The sequence below is a fragment of the Pelophylax lessonae genome (assembly GCF_965119305.1).
Source record: "Pelophylax lessonae genome assembly, chromosome: 5".
Classification (NCBI taxonomy): domain Eukaryota; kingdom Metazoa; phylum Chordata; class Amphibia; order Anura; family Ranidae; genus Pelophylax; species Pelophylax lessonae.
The window spans coordinates 433,939,625-433,960,720 of record NC_138772.1 but is presented as its reverse complement, the minus strand read 5'-3'; the positions used below and the strand labels follow the sequence as shown (position 1 = coordinate 433,960,720).

The 21,096-nt window shown below is 42.9% G+C and overlaps 1 protein-coding gene across 1 annotated transcript in view; it reads right to left on the bottom strand.

Annotated features, from left to right (window-relative positions):
• Positions 1 to 21,096, bottom strand: part of CHD7 (chromodomain helicase DNA binding protein 7) — a 222,375-nt gene that overhangs the window by 21,854 nt on the left and 179,425 nt on the right. Inside the window, exons 18-28 of the mRNA XM_082258208.1 lie at positions 20,257 to 20,424; positions 19,937 to 20,116; positions 18,842 to 18,952; positions 18,553 to 18,758; positions 18,130 to 18,329; positions 17,650 to 17,809; positions 11,161 to 11,250; positions 9,486 to 9,589; positions 5,519 to 5,648; positions 5,366 to 5,438; positions 5,146 to 5,203 (exon numbers count right to left, since the gene is read on the bottom strand). Coding sequence (XP_082114334.1) covers positions 5,146 to 5,203; positions 5,366 to 5,438; positions 5,519 to 5,648; positions 9,486 to 9,589; positions 11,161 to 11,250; positions 17,650 to 17,809; positions 18,130 to 18,329; positions 18,553 to 18,758; positions 18,842 to 18,952; positions 19,937 to 20,116; positions 20,257 to 20,424 — 1,480 coding nt within the window. The remainder of the gene's footprint in view (positions 1 to 5,145; positions 5,204 to 5,365; positions 5,439 to 5,518; positions 5,649 to 9,485; positions 9,590 to 11,160; positions 11,251 to 17,649; positions 17,810 to 18,129; positions 18,330 to 18,552; positions 18,759 to 18,841; positions 18,953 to 19,936; positions 20,117 to 20,256; positions 20,425 to 21,096) is intronic.

Genomic DNA, 21,096 nt, shown 5'->3' with positions numbered 1-21,096 from the left:
CAAACGCAGCATCAGCAGATGCAAAAACATCCACCTTGTAAAACTTGGTCAAGGTTTGTACAGACAACCAGGTGGCGGCTTTGCAAACATGGACCACTGACGCCTGATGGAAGGTCTAGGAGGAACTAAGCGCCCTCGTAGAATGCGCCTTAACAGGGAAAGGAGGAACCTGACCCTTGATGGAATAAGCCTACACCACCGTCTGCCTGATCCATCTGGAAATGGTCGCAACGTGACTTTATTCAACCTGGAAACCTGAGAATCCACCACTGGTGGAACTGTCCGTTTAAGAGTGACTCTTCAAATGGATACCCCCTAGTGAAATGCTTAGGTATCCCAACCATACGTTTCCGGGAACCCCACTGACTAACGACAATCTCTTCGAAATATCCAGGAAAGGGGAACACCTTAGTCACCTTGGATGGTCTGCGTGTGGCAAATTGCACCGGTGCGGCCGATGCAGCATTAGCAGTTTCCTCCATTTTTAAAGTTTCCGCACGGATAAAATCAGTGCCTCCACAAGCGCCTTTTCTTGCACCGATGTAATGTAAGAGTTCTCATCCTCACTGTCACAGCTCTCGAAGTGCGTGGATGCAGACACCATGGGCATGACTCGCATCCGCCAAATCAGCCTCAGAATCTGAGGATGCAGAGGAAGCAGGTGAAGGTGGGGGGCGCCATTTACTAGGTCTCTTCTGAAGAGCCATATCCATTTTTGACACCAGTGACTGCAGGACCGCTGTTCTGGCCGCCAGGGTGGACTGAGACCCAGAGGATCCCGCAGCCTCGAAGGGTGGGTCAAGTGGCGATACGTGCTCTGGGAGCTCCATAGTAACCTGGGGACCACCAGCAACAATTGCCCAAAAATGCTGAGAAAAAACGCTGTTCAGCTGAACACACCAACGAGGAGGGGCTGCCATTAGGGTAGGAAGGGCACATGAGGGACTGACCACCCAGGGGAGGGGCCCGCGTCCACCCCAAAATTTCCCAGAGAAAAGGGGGGAAACTACTCCCACACCTTCGGAACCGGGCGGGCACCACTCTGGGCAGATCACCTCCCCATCTTGTAATGAGGGGTGCTGCAGGCCAGGGGTACGTTGCAACTCTGGCCACGACCCAGTCGTGTGCGTTTTAGTGAGGCGTCTCACTCGCCAGCCATGTCACGGCCGACCCAGCGTGGAGGTCTACACGAGCTCCCTGGCCAGACTGGGGAGACCGTAAGGATCTAGGATATCCAGTGCATCACCCAGTTGATTGTATTTCTCACAGAAACAGACTTGATAGTGAAAAGAAAATACCAGAATGAAATGTCCCGTTTTAAAAGGAAAAAGAAAATGGCTAGGACCAAAGATCCCAGCAAGGAGGTAGGTTCTTACACCTGACTAGGCAGAAAGAAAAAAAAAACTGAGATCCTATAGCAGGAAGTGGGAGTATACCCCCTGGACTGCCCTATAGGCGTAGTCAAGCTTTTTAAACTTTTCCGCCTAGTATAAGTATATAAACAGTAGGAAAGCGAGGCCAGAGCACATTGGCCCCATAAAAGATGATAAAGGAAAAATGGCCACAGAGGACAGAGAAAAGGCGGAAGTGTTAAATAATTTATTTTCTTCAGTCTTCACAAAGGAATCGGGGGGGCTACACGAACCCCGCTTGTAAGGCCGAACTAAATAATACACCTCAGGAAGTGCCGCCATGGCTAACAGAGGATAGACTTAGAGCTAAACTAGAGAAACTTAACATAAATAAATCCCCGGGACTGGATGGCTTGCACCCAAGGGTTCTTAATGAGCTCAGCCAGGTGATTGCCAGACCATTATTCTTGATCTTTAAGGATAGTTTACAGACGGGTATGGTGCCAGCTGATTGGAAAAAAAGCCAACGTGGTACCAATATTTAAAAAGGGGCCGAGATATATCCCGGGTAACTATAGGCCGGTCAGCCTAACATCAGTAGTCTGCAAAATTTTGGAGGGGATGATAAGGGACCACATACAAGACTTTAGTAATGAAAACGGTATTATAAGTAGTAATCGGCATGGATTCATGAAAAATCGTTCGTGCCAAACCAATCTATTAACCTTCTACGATGAAGTGAGCTGCCACTTAGATAAAGGTAAGCCTGTGGATGTGGTGTATCTGGACTTTGCAACGGCCTTTGACACCGTTCCCCACAAACGCTTACTGTACAAACTAAGGAAGGTAGGTATGGACCATAAGGTGAGTACCTGGATAGAGAACTGGCTCCAGGGGAGAGTACAGAGGGTGGTGATTAATGGGGAGTACTCGGATTGGGCGGGTGTGGAAAGTGGGGTCCCCCAGGGTTCTGTCCTGGGACCAATCCTGTTTATTCATAAATGATCTAGAGGAGGGGATATCTAGTACAATCTCAGTATTTGCAGATGATACTAAATTAGGCATGCCAATATCTTCTATGCAGGATGTGGAAATCTTGCAAGCAGACCTGAACAAAATAACGGGGTGGGCAACTACATGGCAGATGAGATTTAATGTAGAAAAATGTAAAGTAATGCACTTGGGGGCCAGAAACCAGAAAGCAAGCTACTCACTAGGGGGGGGGAACCTCTGGGTGAGTCTAGGATGGAAAGGGACCTGGGGGTACTGGTAGACAACAGGCTTGGCAGTGGCATGCAATGCCAAGCCACCGCAAGCAAAGCCAACAGAATACTGGGTTGTATAAAAAAGGGGATTCACTCCAGAAATAGAGATTATTCTTCCACTCTACAAGACTCTGGTCCGGCCACATCTGGAGTATGCTGTCCAGTTCTGGGCACCGGTCCTCAGGAAGGATGTGCTGGAACTGGAGAAAGTCCAGAGAAGGGCAACAAAAATAATTAGGGGAATGGAGGACATCAGCTATGAGGAAAGACTACAAGCACTGAACCTATTCTCTCTGGAGAAGAGACGATTGAGGGGGGATATGATATCAATGTACAAATACTGTACTGGCGACCCTAGCATAAGGAACAAACTATTCAGAGAAAGGAGATACAATAAGACACGTGGCCACTCACTAAAACTTGAGGAAAGGCGGTTTAACCTTAAAGTGCGTAAGGGGTTCTTCACTGTAAGAGCGGTAAGGATGTGGAATTCTCTTCCACAAGCAGTCGTATCAGCGGGGAGCATTGATAGTTTCAAAAAACGATTGGATGGACACCTTAACCACTTCCCGCCCGCCCTATAGGCAAATGACGGCGGGAATGTGGTTGAGTTATCCTGACCGGACGTCATATGACGGCGGCAGGATAACTCCGCTCTGGGCGCCCCCCGGGGGCGCGCAGAGCGGCGATCGGTGATGCGAGGTGTCAGTCTGACACCCTGCATCTCCGATCTCGGTAAAGAGCCTCTGACGGAGGCTCTTTACCATGTGATCAGCCGTGTCCAATCACGGCTGGTCACATAGTAAATAGGAACAGCCGTTGATCGGCTTTCCTTAGTTCGTGCCTGACAGGCACGAGTAAAGGAGCCCCGATCGGCGGCTCCCCTGACAGGGGGGGGGGGTCGGCACTGGTAATCAGATCATTGATTACCAGTGCAGACCCTCGGGGGGGGGATGCCACTAGATCCACCAGGGATGCCCACTATGACCCCAGGGATGCCCACTATGACCCCAGGGATGCCCACTATGGCCACCAGGGATGGCAATCAGGGCTCAGGGAGCCCCCCATTGCCCACCCCATCAGTGCTGCCCACCAGTGCCCTCCCTATCAGTGCTGCCCACAAGTGCCCATCATTGCCATCCTTAAGTGTCGCCCACCAGTGCCCATTATTGCCCACCGGTGCCGCCTATCAGTGCCCATTAGTGCCCATCAGTGCCGCCCATCAGTGCCGCCCATCAGTGCCCACCAGTGCCGCCTATCAGTGCCCATTAGTGCCCATCAATGCCGCCTATCAGTGCCGCCTATCAGTGCCCACCAATGCTGCATATCAGTGCTACCTATCAGTGCCACATATCAGTGCCTATCAGTGCCGCCTATCAGTGCCACCCCATCAGTGCCACCCCATCAGTGCCACCCCATCAGTGCCACCCCATCAGTGCCACCCCATCAGTGCCTCCTCATCAGTGCCTCCTCATCAGTGCCTGTCAGTGCAGTCTCATCAGTGCTCATCAGTGCAGGAAAAAAATTATTTATTTACAAAATTGTATAACATAAACAAAATTTTTTTTTTTTTTTTTTTTTTAAACTTTTCGGTCTTTTTTTATTTGTTTAGCAAAAAGTAAAAATCGCACAGATGATCAAATACCACCGAAAAAAAGCTCTATTTGTGGGGGGAAAATGACATAAATTTGGTGTAGGTACAGTGTTGCATGAGCGCGCAATTGTCATTCAAAATGCAACAGCGCTAAAAGGGGAAAATTGGCCTGGGCGGGAAGGGAGGGAAGTGCCCTGTATTAAAGTGGTTAAGGACCACAATATACAGGGGTATACAATGTACGGTTAAAAGCAAACACACACACACATCATAGGTTGAACTGAATGGACTTATGTCTTTTTTCAACCTCACTAACTATGTAACTATGTAACTATCCTACTCCTAAGGAGAGCAGCATAACCCATTGGTCAAAGAAGAACTGTGCCCGTCAATGAACGAAAGAGAAAAATCCATTTAAAAGAAAAAAATTGCCAGGACCAGAGATCCCAGCAAGGAACTAGGTCCTTACTCCTGACTAGGCAGAAGGAAAAAAAAAAAAACAGAGTGCCTATAGCTGTGTGGATATATACTCCCTGGGACTGCCCATAGGCGTAGTCAAGCTTTTTCCTGCCTAGTGTTCTACTCCTGTAGGGGACAGCATAACCCAATGGTTTAGAAGAATCAGGAGCTGTGTCCGTCAAACATAAAACATTCATAGCCAAAAAACTATAAAAATGAAAAAAAAAAAAAAAACAAACTTCTTGCTGCCTTTATTTGCAGCTAATACTTTTTATCTAATAATACCAAAAATAATTTTCATCATCAACAACCTGATTTCTAGATGGCCTATGGGGTTTCAGGCTCAGAAAAGACTGAACATACGAGTCAAGAAGGAATAAATTAATTTGATTTGTACGCATTATTATGGGTACTCAACACATCAGGCCTGGAACCACTAATTACAGTTTAGTGAGTGCCATGCTACACTTCTCACCTTGCGTGTCCATTTCCATGCATTCCTCTTTGTCCTCGAGAGGGGAGTTTGCAAATTCCTGGAGGAGACACAGATATTAAGCAATTTCCTTTTTACAAATAAAAACAATCAATTTTTTTAAAGCTGCTTAGTTAGGGTTATTTTTCCGATTTCAATTTGTCAAAGTATTTTAATACAGATCTTTTATCCAAACATTATTATGAAGCGAGGGTCTGCTTACATCCATATCATCTTTAAATGCAAGCCTTGCCGGTTTGTATTCTGGATCTTCATCCTCGCGATCAAAGTCTCCCCTGGAAAAGCACAAGTGAAATAAGTTTAGCCAAATGAAGTCTCACTTTGAGTACATAATACTGCTTAAACTGCAACATACCCATCACCACCATCTGCCAGCATATCTGTCCCTCTCTGCTCTGCAGCAATTGCTTTTGCATCAGGCATGCCGACTCTCTCCAGAAAACACAGAGCTGAATCAGCCCGGATGGAATTATACTTCTCATAACCTGAAAAAAAACATTGAGGCCTGTGACAGTCTGTTGCTTAGATGTGAAGCAAAGTATAATGGCATGCTACTCAGATAATCGTTCTATCAGTAAACCTTACAATGGTAAGCATAATTTACCAGGAAGACCATCAACATTATTTAATGGCTGTACAAAATGCAAGGACAACAGCTAAAGTGCCGTAACCCATAACAACCGGATTACAGGTTACTGAATCAAGATCAATACAAGTTACACATGTCTGGAGAGTTACTGCCCTTTGCACATAATTACTACATTTTACATTCCCTTATTAAATAAGCCCATCTATAATATATATACCACAGAACTAGCTATAACATCCATACACAACTGAGGAAAAAAAATATTAAGAATGCCATACACAGCTGTGGATCATTTTCTGCAATCGCTTGAAACTGTCAAAAGTAATTGACATTAATTGTTTCTTGCACATGTAATATACAGACTTTTCTTTTTAATTAAATGTTGTAGTAAACCTGTTTCTGGTATTTTTACCAACAGGTAGCCTATAATAAAGCTTACCTGTAGGTAAAATATCGCCTAAACATGCACCATTTAGGAGATATTCTAGCAGCCAGTGATGTCACGGGTGCATGCACTCTAAAGGAATGGCACGTTCGTGCTGTTCCCTCAGAGCTCTGTGCCATGGCCATGACTCCCATGCACATGCGTGGGAGTGACGTCAATGCGGCTTGGCCAGTAAGGCGGCTGGAGACCGCCCACCCAGCAGAAAGACTGGGTGAAAATGGAAGTACGGTCAGCCGTGACAGTGCGCCGCTGGAGGACCTAATATTTTGTTGCATGGCCTTTAAAGCAATCACCAGCAATTTCTGTAGCTTTCAACTTATGATAGTTTGGCCCCCTCTTGAGCAAATGGCTTCAGGTGCCTCGGGTTTGAAGGTTGCCAGCTCCAAACTGCATGCCTTAGTTCTTTCCATAGAAGTTTGGTGTTTTGGGGTCATTATGCTGTCAGGGGAAATTGTGACAGAACTTACTGACACTGGGCAGTACTTTTCACCCCACTCCAGATTTTATTTTAATGGTCTGGAGATTTAAATGAGCCCTGCACAGATTCATGCAGCAAAGCAGCCCCTAAACATAATTGTTCCTCCTCCACAGTAGGTATAGTGTTAGTTTCTTATTTATTTTTTTCTGAACCTACATAGCTGATGTGACCTGCCAAAAATCTCCTAGAAGCATTATGGCTTGTCAATATGAATTTTAGTATGTTTCTTTGAATATAGGATTCCTTCTGGGTCTACTTCCACTCTCACTTAAATAGCAACAGTTGGTGAAATTAAACGCTGATGTACCTGCACCTTCAGCTTGTATCCCCTTGAACGTTTTCTTAAGCTCTTTGACGATCACTGGCACTATGCGTTTAAATCTAGGGTTGATTTCTCTTGCAACCAAGTCCAGGGAGGCTAGCTACATTTTCCCATTGACCATAAACTTCTTAAAATTTGCAATTGTAGTCACAGGAACATCAAACAGTTTGGAGACTGTCTTATAGCCATTACCTTTCACATGCTGTTCTAGAATTTTCTTTCTGATCTCCTCAGACAATTCTCTTATTTTGCTTTCTCTGTTCTATGTTTAGTGTTGCCCACACGATGATACCAAACATCTATTTAAATCTCTATTGAAATAGGCTGACTAATTAAAGTACTGAATATGTAATTCGATTACTGAAATCAATTTGTTTGAACTATTACTATGATCCAATTTACAATCTTTTCTAGGAATACAAACAAACCTGTCTAGGCAATTTCAAAAAAACTATGTATAATAAGCAATAATTTATCTTTTTTCACACTTTTTTGCCTTATCCCTTACAAAAGGCATTGGGATATACATTAGACCAGGGATTCCCAAACTACGGCCCTCCAGTTGTTCAGGAACTACAATTCCCATTATGCCTAGTCATGTATGTGAATGTCAGAATTTTACAATGCCTCATGGGGATGTATAGTTCTGCAACAGCTGCAGGGCCGTAGTTTGGGAATCCCTGCATTAGACAATTGATTTAATCTTTTTTCAACAAATTTGTCCCAGTCTTTATATCATATAATTTAGCACATTTTAGTGTAACAAGTTATTTAATATCTACAATTCAATCCGATATGGATTTCAGATACAAGAACGGGTAATGCATTATATTACATAATCACGCTAAGTCTGGTGTGGCAATTTCCTTTATACTAACTTGTATTATGCTAAAATAAATGTATTTAAACACAACATAGTAAAATTTAATTCAACCAAATCAAATGTTTTATTTTTCTAACAACTATTATAGCAAACACTTAAGAAGCCCCGGGCACTGTTTAGTCTTTGCTTTCTTTAAAAGATAGCATTTCCTAACTGAATTCTAGAAAAGTTTTGCACGGTAAGGTCCCACCCTCTCCCTGGCAACCAATATGCATCGGCCGAGCCCAGGAATAGCCTAAAATTCCTTCCCGCTGCTCACCCCTTTCCTCTCACTCTGTATACATGGGTTACATGAAAGGCCATCGAACCTGTCTTATTAGGTTTCATGTGATGTATGTCAAAAGGATGACACTGCTCCCTCTATGGTTTTAACACACTTGTTTTGCTTTTTTATCTGGCTGAACTGACTAGATAGAAAATGGCAGATCCCAACAGTGCACTGCAGGAGAAAGATTTTTAGATCATCCTGGACTCAGCTGAGGCTCCCATTTAGAAGAAAGGAAGAAGGCTCTTGTACATAGGCAGAACAGCACAATTCAATTAGGATTTGTAGTACAACACACTTCTCCTAACTGCTGTAGAGCCTGGAGCCAAACTGTAATCATGAAAGGTTTTATAAGCCATCATTCTCCCCTTTAGTCAGGCCATGCTGCTGAGAATATGCCTGCGACCTCCAGAGAATTGGGATTATAATCAGGAATCGCTCACTGTATATATCATGCCAGCTCTGCATCCCCGAGCCTTTCAAAGTTAACAAGGCTGCATCCCACTCAAGGGAGCTGGGAGTTCTCGGCGCTGACATTTGTGAAATATTGCTTGGAACAAAGCCCAGGAGGCACTTGTACAGATTAATAGCAGAGGTTAAGCCCACCATCCACTTTGACACTGGCTGGCAGAGAGTTAGCAAGGGAAGCAGAGCTGGAAGCTAAGTTTATGGAGATCTATAACACGGTGTGGCCATTATTACTACAAATATGGTTTGGTTTTATTTATAGATCAGTGTTAAATATTTTCTCTCCTAGATTTTTTACAAAAAACATGCAGCGGATTAGAACTCCCAACAATCACTGGAAGAGCAATGAGCCTGAATAAGGGGGGGGGGGGAGTTCAAATGTGTCAAAATGTAATTTACCTTTCTGAGCAAAAGTCTATCACTTCCTTTTATCCCCTTAAATATTTTATATGAACACAGGAAATATTCTATTAGGAACACATTGCATTTTTCACTTGGAGGGCTGTAAATCTAATACAGAACTGTAACTTGATATCAGAGTAACCAATAACTTCCACAAATGTTCTATGTGAAGTACCTGAATCTAAACAGTCAGTGTAGTTACGGGAATTCCTTTGTGTGCAGAAAAATAATGCCCCTCACAACACTAGCTTTACTTCAACTTTATGTAAATTTCGACTTGATTACCTGTAAATGTTATTAAACACTCACAAATTAAAACTGCCATTTACATTTATTAGCGCTTGAATAAAAGGCTAAGTAACCTTGTAAAAGCAAGTTATGGAGATCAGACACCTCTGCTCATCACTCAGAATTCCAGCGCTAAGTGTCTATGACGCCCTGCATTCTGATGAAGCAGACTGACAGCTTACCATGTTTAAAGACGCCAATTAAAAGGGATTTATCGGCTTCATTATCCCACCAATCAGTAGGAACTTCTGCATGGAAGGGCTCTGGTATCCAAACATCTACCTCACTATAAAAGGAACAAGAAAAATAAAAAATAAAAAGAAGAATCAGTCTAAACACCAATATGTCCTAATAGGCAACTGCTATAGACAAAATAGGTTGGCTTATTTTGAATTTAAAGCTTCACCATTGTGTCTGGACTGATTACTGCCAGAGAAATGAAAGTGTATTCAAGTAATTTATGAGTCAAAAATGGTAAAAATTGAGCTTCAATTTTAACAAATACTAAACACAAGATACCCAAGATAAAACATGTGGCAGTAGTGACCAGCAGTAGAGCTAATCAATGCAGCTAGAATCATACTATCCAACTGTGTTTAACATGAGAAAATGTATTCCAACTATTATTTTGATAAAATTGACAAAGTTGATAAAATCTATTCTTACAAACTCTACATACAACTAATATTTCGATATGCAACTAGTATCTGCATAGCAAGAAACTAAGACATTCTTTGTTTATTGAGGCACATAAAGACTACTTAAACAACTTGAGGATAAAAACTTTAGTGCATGGAAGTTTTAATGTATTAAGTATTTCTGTAGTTTTCAGGAATACACAAATACTTAATGAACAGCACAATAAAATTGTATATACCCAACCTAAGGGTGCCTATTACAGTAACTAATTACTGTTCATTCGCTGAAGGACAACAGAGCATTAAAATGGCCTCCACAGACCCATAATGCTTTGAGTGGATAAGCATTCCTGGTACAAGGGATTCTATACTTCTGAGCCTACTGTTGCTGTATGCAAACTTGGGGTCAGCCAGCGTAAACCCCAAACCACTCCAATATTTAAAAAAAAAAAATACAAAATTCACAAATTTAACCTACCCAGCTAATGTGCACATGACTAAAGAAGTGTTAAGCAAGAGTAGAAAAACAGTCAATGGCTTTGGCCAACTAACTGCTTGCTCCTCTTTTAGCCTGTTACTGGAAGGCTGTACAAAAGTGAAATTTGCTGTACTACATCCCTCCCCTCCTTCTAGTACCTATTTTTTTTAGCTCCAACTAGGGGTTTTGAGAGGCAAAATACCAATTGTTTATGTCTCAAACAGGCCAATATGTAGGTGAAGGTGCTGATTAGTGTGTCAATGTCAACACAAAATATACATCTAATCTGACCTTTGACCTAATAATGTTTAGGGGCAAAACATTAAACTCCAAGTCACACATTTTCTATAGGTGAAAATTCTGTGTGTATAGATGATAGAAAATGTTACAGAAAATGTATACATTTTAGTATAAAAAAAAAAAAAAAAAATTCCCATCTAAATAGATACAGTGTGTGTGCAAAGATATGCCTTTCATTCTTTACCAAGTAATTTTTTCATAAAATGAAACCAAATAAAAGAAAACATTGGCTATAATAACTGGATCAAAATATAACTTCTTTTGGAAGAAAATAAAAAAACAAAACAAACAAAAATAGAAAGTGGCATAAGCAGGAAGGAGTTAAATCCAGAAAGAGGACGACAAAAAAGGGACCAAGAATGTGAAGCTGTAGAGCATAATTAGTAACAGCAGGTAGAGACCTTGCATTCTATGACAAGGACAAGCAGCACATCCACTAACCTTGAGTCAGCACCCTCCAAGATTTTGTCAGCTTGGTCCCCTATCACTTCTTGCCTGAGATAGTAGAGCATGCGGACACGCAGCAGGACCCTGGAGAGGAAGAGGAGAGAGGGGGTGAGGGGAGAAGTTCTTAACTTCAGAATTGTTTGCCAACAGTGGCTTTTGGCAGCTGCTGCTGTTCATCCATCATCCTGCCAAGGCTGATTAGCCATGCTGTATGGTAGGCTTGAAGCGTGACAGATGGTGGCATATAATCACCTCTGTGTGGTGCTTTCTGCTGGCTTCCAACGGGCCTGCCTGGCAACGGCTCACGCTGCACAGGGAGGGAGCAGGCTGAGCCCAGCCCAGGCGCATTACATTTAGTCCTACCTAGTTCAGCTTGTGAAGTTCAGACACGTACTGCACCGCTGCCTCTGAAGTACTGGAGCAAGTTTGTAAACAACTGAGCAGATGGCTTTCAGTAACTGTTCTGCTTCATTATCTCATAAAATTTCCTCAGCTGCTGCCTTAATACCATTTTTGGAAGCACATCAGAAGTTGCAAGGATAAACGAGATCTATAATCTGTTTTTTTTTTTCCCCTGTCTTTTTTTTTTAAACCACTGAACAATAAACCCTCACAATGGGATGGTGGGTTTTTCGGATTATATAACTATTTGTTTTCTGTAAAGAAGCCAGTTTTATAGCGCTATAACCACTTGCAGTCCTGCTCCTTGCAGGAAGTCTGCTGAAGCTGCCAGGTTTAACTATATGTTTCACTAGGGAAATCCATGTCAATGTCAGCTTATAGCTGAACTCAAGCCTGCCGTTCATGCAACGCTGTCTGAATGCATTTAGGAAAATTCATTAATTTCACCCTTTTTACACCCTAAATCTTAAGGTAACGCTCCACGCATTCATTTTGCAGTTGGCCGAGGACAGGGGAGATCAGGATCAGAGCTGTCAGCTTCAGTGTCACATCTGGAGGAGGAAAACAAGCAGCTCAATTATTCTTACCAAATCTATCACTTATCCATGCACTATGGAGGGTGCCACTTGGCACTTCAGTGTACACAGTCTCACAGATCTTCAAGAGCCGAAAATATACAATTGTTTTGGGCACTTGATCTCAGTTATATTTTTATTTCCGACCAAGACTGCAGTGTCATGAGGCGCAATGATGCTATTTATTCCTGAAACATTTAAAGTCAGGTTTAACCAACAAAGTAGTATATTTGTTACAGGCAAACTTTAAAATAAAGCGGTAACAAAAATACACCTGCTCAATTTGTGCACTCATGCAGGATATCGATTTGATTTTTTTTCCTCAGTTCCCCCATCAACAGTCAGTGTAAATGGGGGAATCCCTCCCACAGAGCTATTGTGTTCTTCCAGCAGTGGGGGATTGGGGGGAGTCCATGCCAGGAGAACATGATTATTGCTAGCGACTATAAGCGCTGTCAAGAATCACATGCCAAAAACCTGACATGCTGGGTATACCCAAATCGATCGATGGATCAACTTGGGTACAATCAAGCCTGCCCATAGATGGTTCGCATCTCAGTTGGCTTTGTCAGTCATGGTGCATGCATTGGGACCATCACCCTAACTCAAACATTCATTAGTTGGCAAACCATTAACCTGGGATGAGTTTGTCCACATCAAGTGTTGGGGACATCTGTGTTCAAGGTCAGTTAGGTAAACTACAATAATTACCTTTACAAACAAGCCAGCAAAGGTTGATGCTATATTCATATCCAGAAAGATACCTTTCAGGCATAAAGTGGTCATAATTAAACTGAAGGTATTTAGGGGACGTACAGTATATTAAGGTCTCAGGACTAGGACCACATCCCAACATCTACTTGCTGTGCTAAACTGAAGAACAGTTACACGTGGGCTGATTATTCTAGGAGTCAAGTGTCCAGAATGTTTTACTGCACAAGTATTTGGCACTGTGCAATGAAAGATCATGTTTTGCAGATTATGTAACTTATGAACTGCCTGAGAGGTAAAAGGTGAAAATAATTTCTCCACTCTCTCATGAGCACAGAGAGGATGATCCACTCCAAAGAAATGCTACGTGCTGCTTTTCTTCTGTTAAGTACTAATCATTCCCAGTTCATTGTGATAGGGAACCAAAGTTCAGATTTTGAACTCAACATAGGAAAGGGCCATGTTCGAAATCTACAGCATCTAGCGTATCTTGTGTGAAATACAGCAACCATTCATCTAATACAGCCCAAAACACTAGGCCTACATTGTAGCATGCACAGCAAATGCTGAGAAAGCAGGGCTAAATTGCCAGGCACTCTCCAAATTACCTGATTAACATCTAAATGCGTTATTTGTGAGACTTGCGGCTGGCCAGATGTTATGGATATTCTGCATGAGCAGAAGTGTGTGGGCTGTGACTGGCTCATTTATCTACACTGACAGACATGCTCAGTAGGAAATTGGTGCTGCTCATGATTCATTTCAGGATCCAAAGTTGCTGCGTCATCACTCGGCAGGTGGCACGGCTTTGGACAGTTCTTATTATGGTTACAAAAACAGTAGCTGCTGGTGGAATGGAGAGACTATCTAGTAAATCTGGTTTTGGAGAATCTAAGCAAACAGAACCTTACTATTAGCGACAGTGTGCCAACAGCAGACTTATGAGGCAGGATACGGTACTTAATTTTAAATGGCATTGAAAACTCAATGACTTAAGGCCATTTCTGACGTAGTCACACTTTACGGACACATGATCATTCCACTCCCGTAAAGGCTTCATTAGGTGATCTTTGCTACTTTGTAATAGCTATGGTAAGAAAGAAGCTCAGTAAACCCCACTGGACAGTAATCTGTAAACACAACCTGTATCCGACACTTAAGCTGTAGCCAATCAAGCCAATTTATGGCATGGTCAGTCACATCTTCCTGATTGGCTGAAGATAGGTCACACACTAATTACACAATTACACTCTGCAGCCATTTCATTAATTGAAAGTGTAATTTGCGTGCCCCCTGAGAGGCACAACATCCAGCAGTAGTGCGATTGTGCCTCCTGTTTGTCTGCTTGTCTCTGGCTCGCCTGTCCTCTCTGGTTCTCCCATCCCCAGCTCAGGCTGTACCTGAGGACCGCTGCTCAAGCTTTCAGCAGCCAGGCACTAGAGGAGATTAGAGTGCATGCCAGGCAGAACCCAGTTTCTGGTTGCCAGCTGTTCTGACTTAGTGCACCACTCCTAGCTCTTCCTCCAATCCTACATAGGTCATTATTCCTGTAGGATGGCGATTTGCAAGCTCCCAAAAAAAGATGTTTTTGCTTTCGATATTACCTCCAGCAGCCAGGTTAGCGATTATGAAAGCTGTACATTGGAAAGGTCATTGAGAAGGTGACCAGCAAGACAGCATACATCTTATCCCACACCTCTGCTTTCTAGATGCACTCCTCCCTGAGAGTGTGGCTCACATGGAGTTAAGACCTCCCGCTGCAGTTATGGCATTATCAAACATTCAATGTTTTAATTACACTTTACAGGATTAGTCCCCACACAATTTTTGGTGGACTTTGGGGCATGTTGGTGAGTTCAGCAAACCTAAGGCTCAGGCTGTCTTTGCAGTATTGGTTTCTCTGACAGGGCTCTCACTGTTTGTTCACTGCAAGCACCAAGTGTGAACAGACACAGCAAGAAAAAAAGGAGACTGAAAGAACAAAGGGAAGGAGGCACAGTGAGAAAAGGAGAAAGGTGAGAGAATAGGAGAGAGAGAACCACTGATCTATACAATTAAAGCGAAATTGAACTAAAACTATTCAGGGTTTTCTATATTATAGGGGAGGTTTAAATTGTTAATTGTGGCTAAGCAGTACCCAGTAAAATGCACTCAAGAATGTAATGCTCACTGTTCTCCTTGCTGGAGACTCTTACACGAGAAAGCAAAGCCCTGCCTCTACCTAGATGGTCACCCCCAGACAGAGAGACAGTGTGAAACAAGGCAAGTAAAGTCCATCATGGGAAAAAAAAAAAAAAGAGGACATCCTTTTATCCCCTGCCTGCCTTTTTGGGCAGAGTTCAGTTTGTTTAAAGGTAATTTTGCCCTTTTGGCATGAGCAGCAAATAAATGAATGGCTATTAATCTACATTAATCATAAAAGAGACATTCAAGTTTTCAGTTTACAACCACCATAATACGGAAACAAAACCAACAAACTACCATGCAATTTACAGAATATTACTGTTGTGTTGTATTCCATTTGCCTGAAAATAATTTTAACATGATTTTTTTTTTTTAATTTGCCTGCTTTGCCAGATTTTCATAAAACTGACTACAGTATCTGTACACTAGACTATACAATCATTTGAACAACTGCTGTGAGAAAGCAAATTACAAGTTAGGTCACCTATATTAACAAATGGTCACCTGTCAACAGCAACCGTCACAGCTCTGTCCAAAGACTTGCACTGAGATAATGAAAGCAGTAAAGCAAAATCACCCTGCTGCATTATTTGACCACTTTCTTACCGCTGGACATCATATGACATCCCGGGCTTTAAGTGGGGATATCTGAATGATGCCTGCAACTGCAGGCATCATTCAGATATCTTTTTTTAGCCGATGATTCCCTGCACAGTAAGATCATAGCAGCTATTCATCCGCTTGGATCGTTCTTACAGGTCGGCTGCCCCCCTCTGGTGCTTCTACCGGCTCGCCCTTGTGATCGGCGAGCTGGAGAAGGAATCTGCCGGCGGAAGTACACCATAGAGACTACCGAGGACCAGATGGTCCCTGGCAGTCTCTGACTCTGAGGCCCGGGCACGACGTTGGTTTTTTTTTATTTCAGGCTTTTCAGATTGTAGGAGAGATCTGAGGTCTTATTGACCCCAGATCTCTCCATAAAGAGGACCTGTCATGCACTATTCCTATTAGAACGGATGTTTACATTCCTTGCAATTGGAATAAAACTCATAAAAAAAAAAAAAATGAAAGGGAAAGTGTAAAAAAATAAATAAATTAAAGCACCCCTGTCCCCGCGTGCTCGTACGCAGAAGCTAACCCATATATATGTCGCAGCCACATATGTAAACGGCGTTTACAATCCAACTGAGGTATCACCACAAACAGAGCAAGAGCAACAATTCTATCCCAATACCTCCTCTAACTCTAAACTGGTTATCTCTAAAAAAAATTCCTATGTAGATTTTTAAATACCGAAGTCTGGCGCCATTCCACGAGTTTGCACAAATTTAAAACGTGATATGTTGGGTATCTATTTGCTCGGCGTAATATCTTTCACATTACAGGCAGTCTCCGGGTTACAAACATCCGACTTACAAAGGACTCCTACTTCTAAACGGAGGGAGACAACAGGAAGTGAGAGGAAATCTCCCCCCTAGGAAGGGAAATTCACTCCTGTAAGCGTTATCATGGGAATAAGGTGTCTTTACAAGAACCCGAGTTTCCAAATCCAATTGTCACAAAGACAGAAAGTGAGGTGAAATCTTCTGACCAGGGGCACAGACAGCAAAACAAACATTACAGGGATGGCAAACTCTTCCCTATGCTAGCCAAAAAAAACGTTAAAATTTTTTTGGCTGGAGGTACACTTAAAAAAAAATGCACCTGTTCCGACTTACAAACAAATTCAACCTTAAGAAGAAATCTACACACCCTATCTTGTTTGCAACCGGGGACCGCCTGTATACAAAAAAAATGGGCTAACTTTCGTTTTCTTTTTTTAATTCGTAAAGCTGTTTTTTTTTTTTACCCAAAAAAAGTTTGAAAAATTGCTGCGCAAATACCGTGTGACATAAAAAGTTGCAATGACTGCCATTTTATTCCCTAGGGTCTCTGCTAATTTTATATATATATTGGGGGTTCTGTGTAATTTTCTAGCAAAAAAATGATGATTTTTTCATGTAGGAGTGGAGTGCTAGAATTGGCCGGTATGGAAGTGGTTAAAAAAAAAAAAAGGCAAAGTAAATTTGTAAACCTTTTATATTGTGTAACATTTACACCAAGCTAAGCATACCTGAAAAAATAGAGTCCTTTGAGGCCCCGTTCACACTGGGGCGATCCCACTTGCCAGGGCGACCTCATGGGTTGCGGCGCGCTGCTCGCACCGTGACCTCTATGGCAAGCGACCTACGGCGACATGTCAGGCGACCAGGTCGCCCTAGTGTGAACGGGGACTTAATCTAAAAACAAATCTCCAAAGATAGAATATCATTTTTCTATACATTGATGCCATGCCCTGTAAACCTACAGGATCAAAGAAAAACACCCAATTGACAAAGTCTGCAACAAAGTCAAAATGTCACTCACAGTCATGTCATGAAGCACTGCTCTTTCTCCTTAAAAAAACCCACTTGCTGGTCTGACACGTATTGAAAAATACAGCAGACACAGCATTATAAGAGCTTGCTTTGTCACAGTGAACACTGACCTCTTTGTGGTCAAAGTGTGAACCAGCACAATCTGTCTGTGCTCTGTGACCACACTGGAGAAGAAAACCACTTTCACTACTTACTTGTTACAGTGATGCTTAAGGTGCTTTTTGTAGCTATCCTCCTGAAACAAGGTGTCGGGATTGCAGCTGGGGAGCCAGTCTGCATGTTTGAGCACAGGCTGCGAATTCTGGCTTTTCACCTTCTTTCCTTTCCTTCCCCTGGGTACTGGAGCTGACAGGCCTGAAATAAAAGTGGTTTAAGAATGAATGCCACAATGCCACATACAAATTTACAGCTGCAAAGGTGCCTCTCACACAACAATGTACCACAATCCAAAACTTGCAGACATCTAAGTGACCATTTCTAAAATGATTAACTCTTGACCTTTGCTCTATAAAGTATCGGAATACTTATTCTAGCTTTGTGACCTAAACTAATAAAGTGGGTCAAGCTTGACAGCCAGTCAACCAGCATTTTCAGACAGACCAGACTGCTCCCCGTGCAGCTCAGATTTCTCTGGTAACACTTTACAGTTGAATCTTTGTGAACACGTAACATACCCGAGTGGTTTACCAGAGCCCGAGTCTGGCCATCTTCAGTTGGTGTGATTAGATCCCAGATAAAGCTTTTGATGTTCTCGTCCCCTCTGTAATGGTTGAGACAGTACACCAAAATGGTACGGCAGATGGTTTCCACGTCTTGTTCTGTAAGTTGACGTTTGAAGCGCCCGTGGGAAAGGATCTCTGTCCATCGGCCCCACCTACCGACAAATGGAAAAGGTTCATACAGCGTGCCGACAGACAAAGTGCAATGTGAGCTCAATAAGCAGTTCGATGTCTAAGATATGATGACATACAAGCTTATAATTACACTGCTCATCAGGACCGTGCTGACAAGCAAACTTTCAGCTCTTACTTCCTCATATTCTATACTGAGCTGCCAAACACACAGCACAAAAATCTGTCTGAGGCTGTATTACTCACCCATAGACCAGCAGGTTTTTTTCAACTCTGAAACATTCGCTTCTCGCATAGCCCTGGGACTTGTCCTGAGGCCGACGTGGCTTGATGCTAGGTTTGTCCTCAGAGTCACTCTCCAGATCAGAGAACTCCATAAGCTCATCTTCCTTCACCGCACTGTAAAGTCTGGTCTGCTTCCTTACCCGTGGTGTGTCAATTACCAGTGTGTTCTACAAGCGATATCAATACAGAGATGAGGCCAAATGCAGCATTACACAACTAGAACACTAACTGCTAATATATAAACACTTACCCTTCCATTTAATACATCAAGATCAAGTTCTGCTTTCTTAGCCCACTTCTGCCAGAAATTAGGGTCATCCAAAGAAATATCTGTCCGGTTCCCAGAGGCAACAAAACTGGCCTAATAAACAAATATATAATACAGCTGTAAAAGGTCACCTGTAGGTAGTAACTATCCCTGGTCCTTTAGCCCTCACAACAGATTTGATAACATCTACATTTTAGGTAATCTGGTATTTGGATCAATTTAAACATAAAATAAAGTTAAGATTTATAGGAAACATGCTCTGGCACTACTGACTCTGCAGGCTTTTCTGGTTACCAGGTAGAAACACATGCAAATTAATATTCTAAGACATGTTTGGGCTGGAAAATACAAGATGCCCTCTTCAAGATGGCTAAGGTGTCTGTCTGTCCCCTTATGTATGGAAGGGGGGGAATAGGACATGGTGGCAGAGCACCAACATGACCTAATATACCAGCTTATTTTGTTTGTGTGAAACCCTCCCATACATTCAAGTATAGAACCTTTATGGTTTAATTTACTAGTAAAAACGCATTAAAAACAGAAGAAGCGGGAGGAGAGAGAAAGGGGGAGCCAAGATAGGGAGGAAGGGAGGAGACGAGCCAAGATAGGGAGGAAGGGAGGAGACGAGCCAAGATAGGGAGGAAGGGAGGAGACGAGCCAAGATAGGGAGGAAGGGAGGAGACGAGCCAAGATAGGGAGGAAGGGAGGAGACGAGCCAAGATAGGGAGGAAGGGAGGAGAAGAGCCAAGATAGGGAGGAAGGGAAGAGAAGAGCCAAGATAGGGAGGAAGGGAGGAGAAGAGCCAAGAGAGGGAGGGAGGGGGAAGAGAGCCAAGATAGGGGGGAGGAGGAGGAAGAGAGCCAAGATAGGGGGGGAGGAGGAGGAGAGCAAAGATAGGGAGGAGGAGGAGAGCAAAGATAGGGAGGAGGAGGAGAGCAAAGATAGGGAGGAGGAGAGTGAACTGGGCCCAACATGCCCCTTGCAACCAGACCATATTTCGAAGAAGGTTGTGGAATTTTTGCAATAGGCACCAGAATTCTGAAAACACTAATTCTATCATAGTCCTATAGAACATACTTTTGCGAAGGTGGAGCCTTTTCCTTCCGATTCTATAGTGATGGTGTGGGTTCTCCTGGAAAGGATTTGATCAATATCTTCCTCACAGAACTTGGAGCCTTCATCTTCTTCATCCATTAGTGCACCATATGCCCCTTTCCGTAGAAGGTCTTCTATTTCCTTCTTGGAAAGTTGCTGTACCTGCAGGAAAAGAAAAAGAGGTTATCAATGAAAAAGACTATAGTAGAAAACAGCCAAAATGATACAGAAGTGCCAAATGCAAATGCTGCATAACTATTTTTTTTTTTTTTAAACTGCAAGCTAAACTGCAGGCCATTTACCCCATTCGTAGCATTCTCTCTTCCACTCATGGACTGCAGAACTGCCTTATCCAAGCCAAGTTTCAAGCTAGCCTTATCAAACATTTCACGCTCATAGGAATTTCTTGTGATCAGGCGATAAATTTTCACAGATTTACTCTGTCCAATCCGATGGCATCGAGCTTGCGCCTAAAAAAAAAAAAAAAAATGGCATCAAGTGACCTGTTACCACCTTATATTAAGTACAGAAGCTATACATTTGTAGCACAATTTTGTTAGCGTAAGCATTATAACAAGGCCTATAGCATGCTGCATACAATTGGCAAAACGGTGGCTTCCAGACTGCAACGGGCAGCTTTAGAGTAGACAAAAAATCCAATCACTGCAAGAGGCACTAAAATATGTAGAGTATTTTTAAAGTCAAAATCTTTTATTTATTTTGGAAAGAGTTGGGAATGGTTAAACTGTCTTTTTTTCTGTAGTTTTTGTCCTATTAAGGAGATTTCCTTTGAAGTGGTTGTAAAGTCAAGTGTTTTTTTTTTTTATCTTAATGCATTCTACGCATTAAGATAAAAAACCTTCTGTGTACAGCAGCCCCCCTCAGCCCCCTAATACTTACCCTAGAACATCTCGATCCTACAATGTTGCTGGAGAGACTCGGCTGCCCGGGACTCTCCCTCATTGGCTGAGACAGCAGCGTGGCACCACTGGCTCCAGCTGCTGTCAAAGTCAGTTAGCCAATGAGGAGAGGGGGGGTGGGGCCGGGCCGTAGATCAGTGTCTGAACGGACACATGGAGTCGTGGCTCGGGTGCCCCCATAGCAAGCTTCTTGCTGTGGGGGTAGGAGGGAAGGGCCAGGAG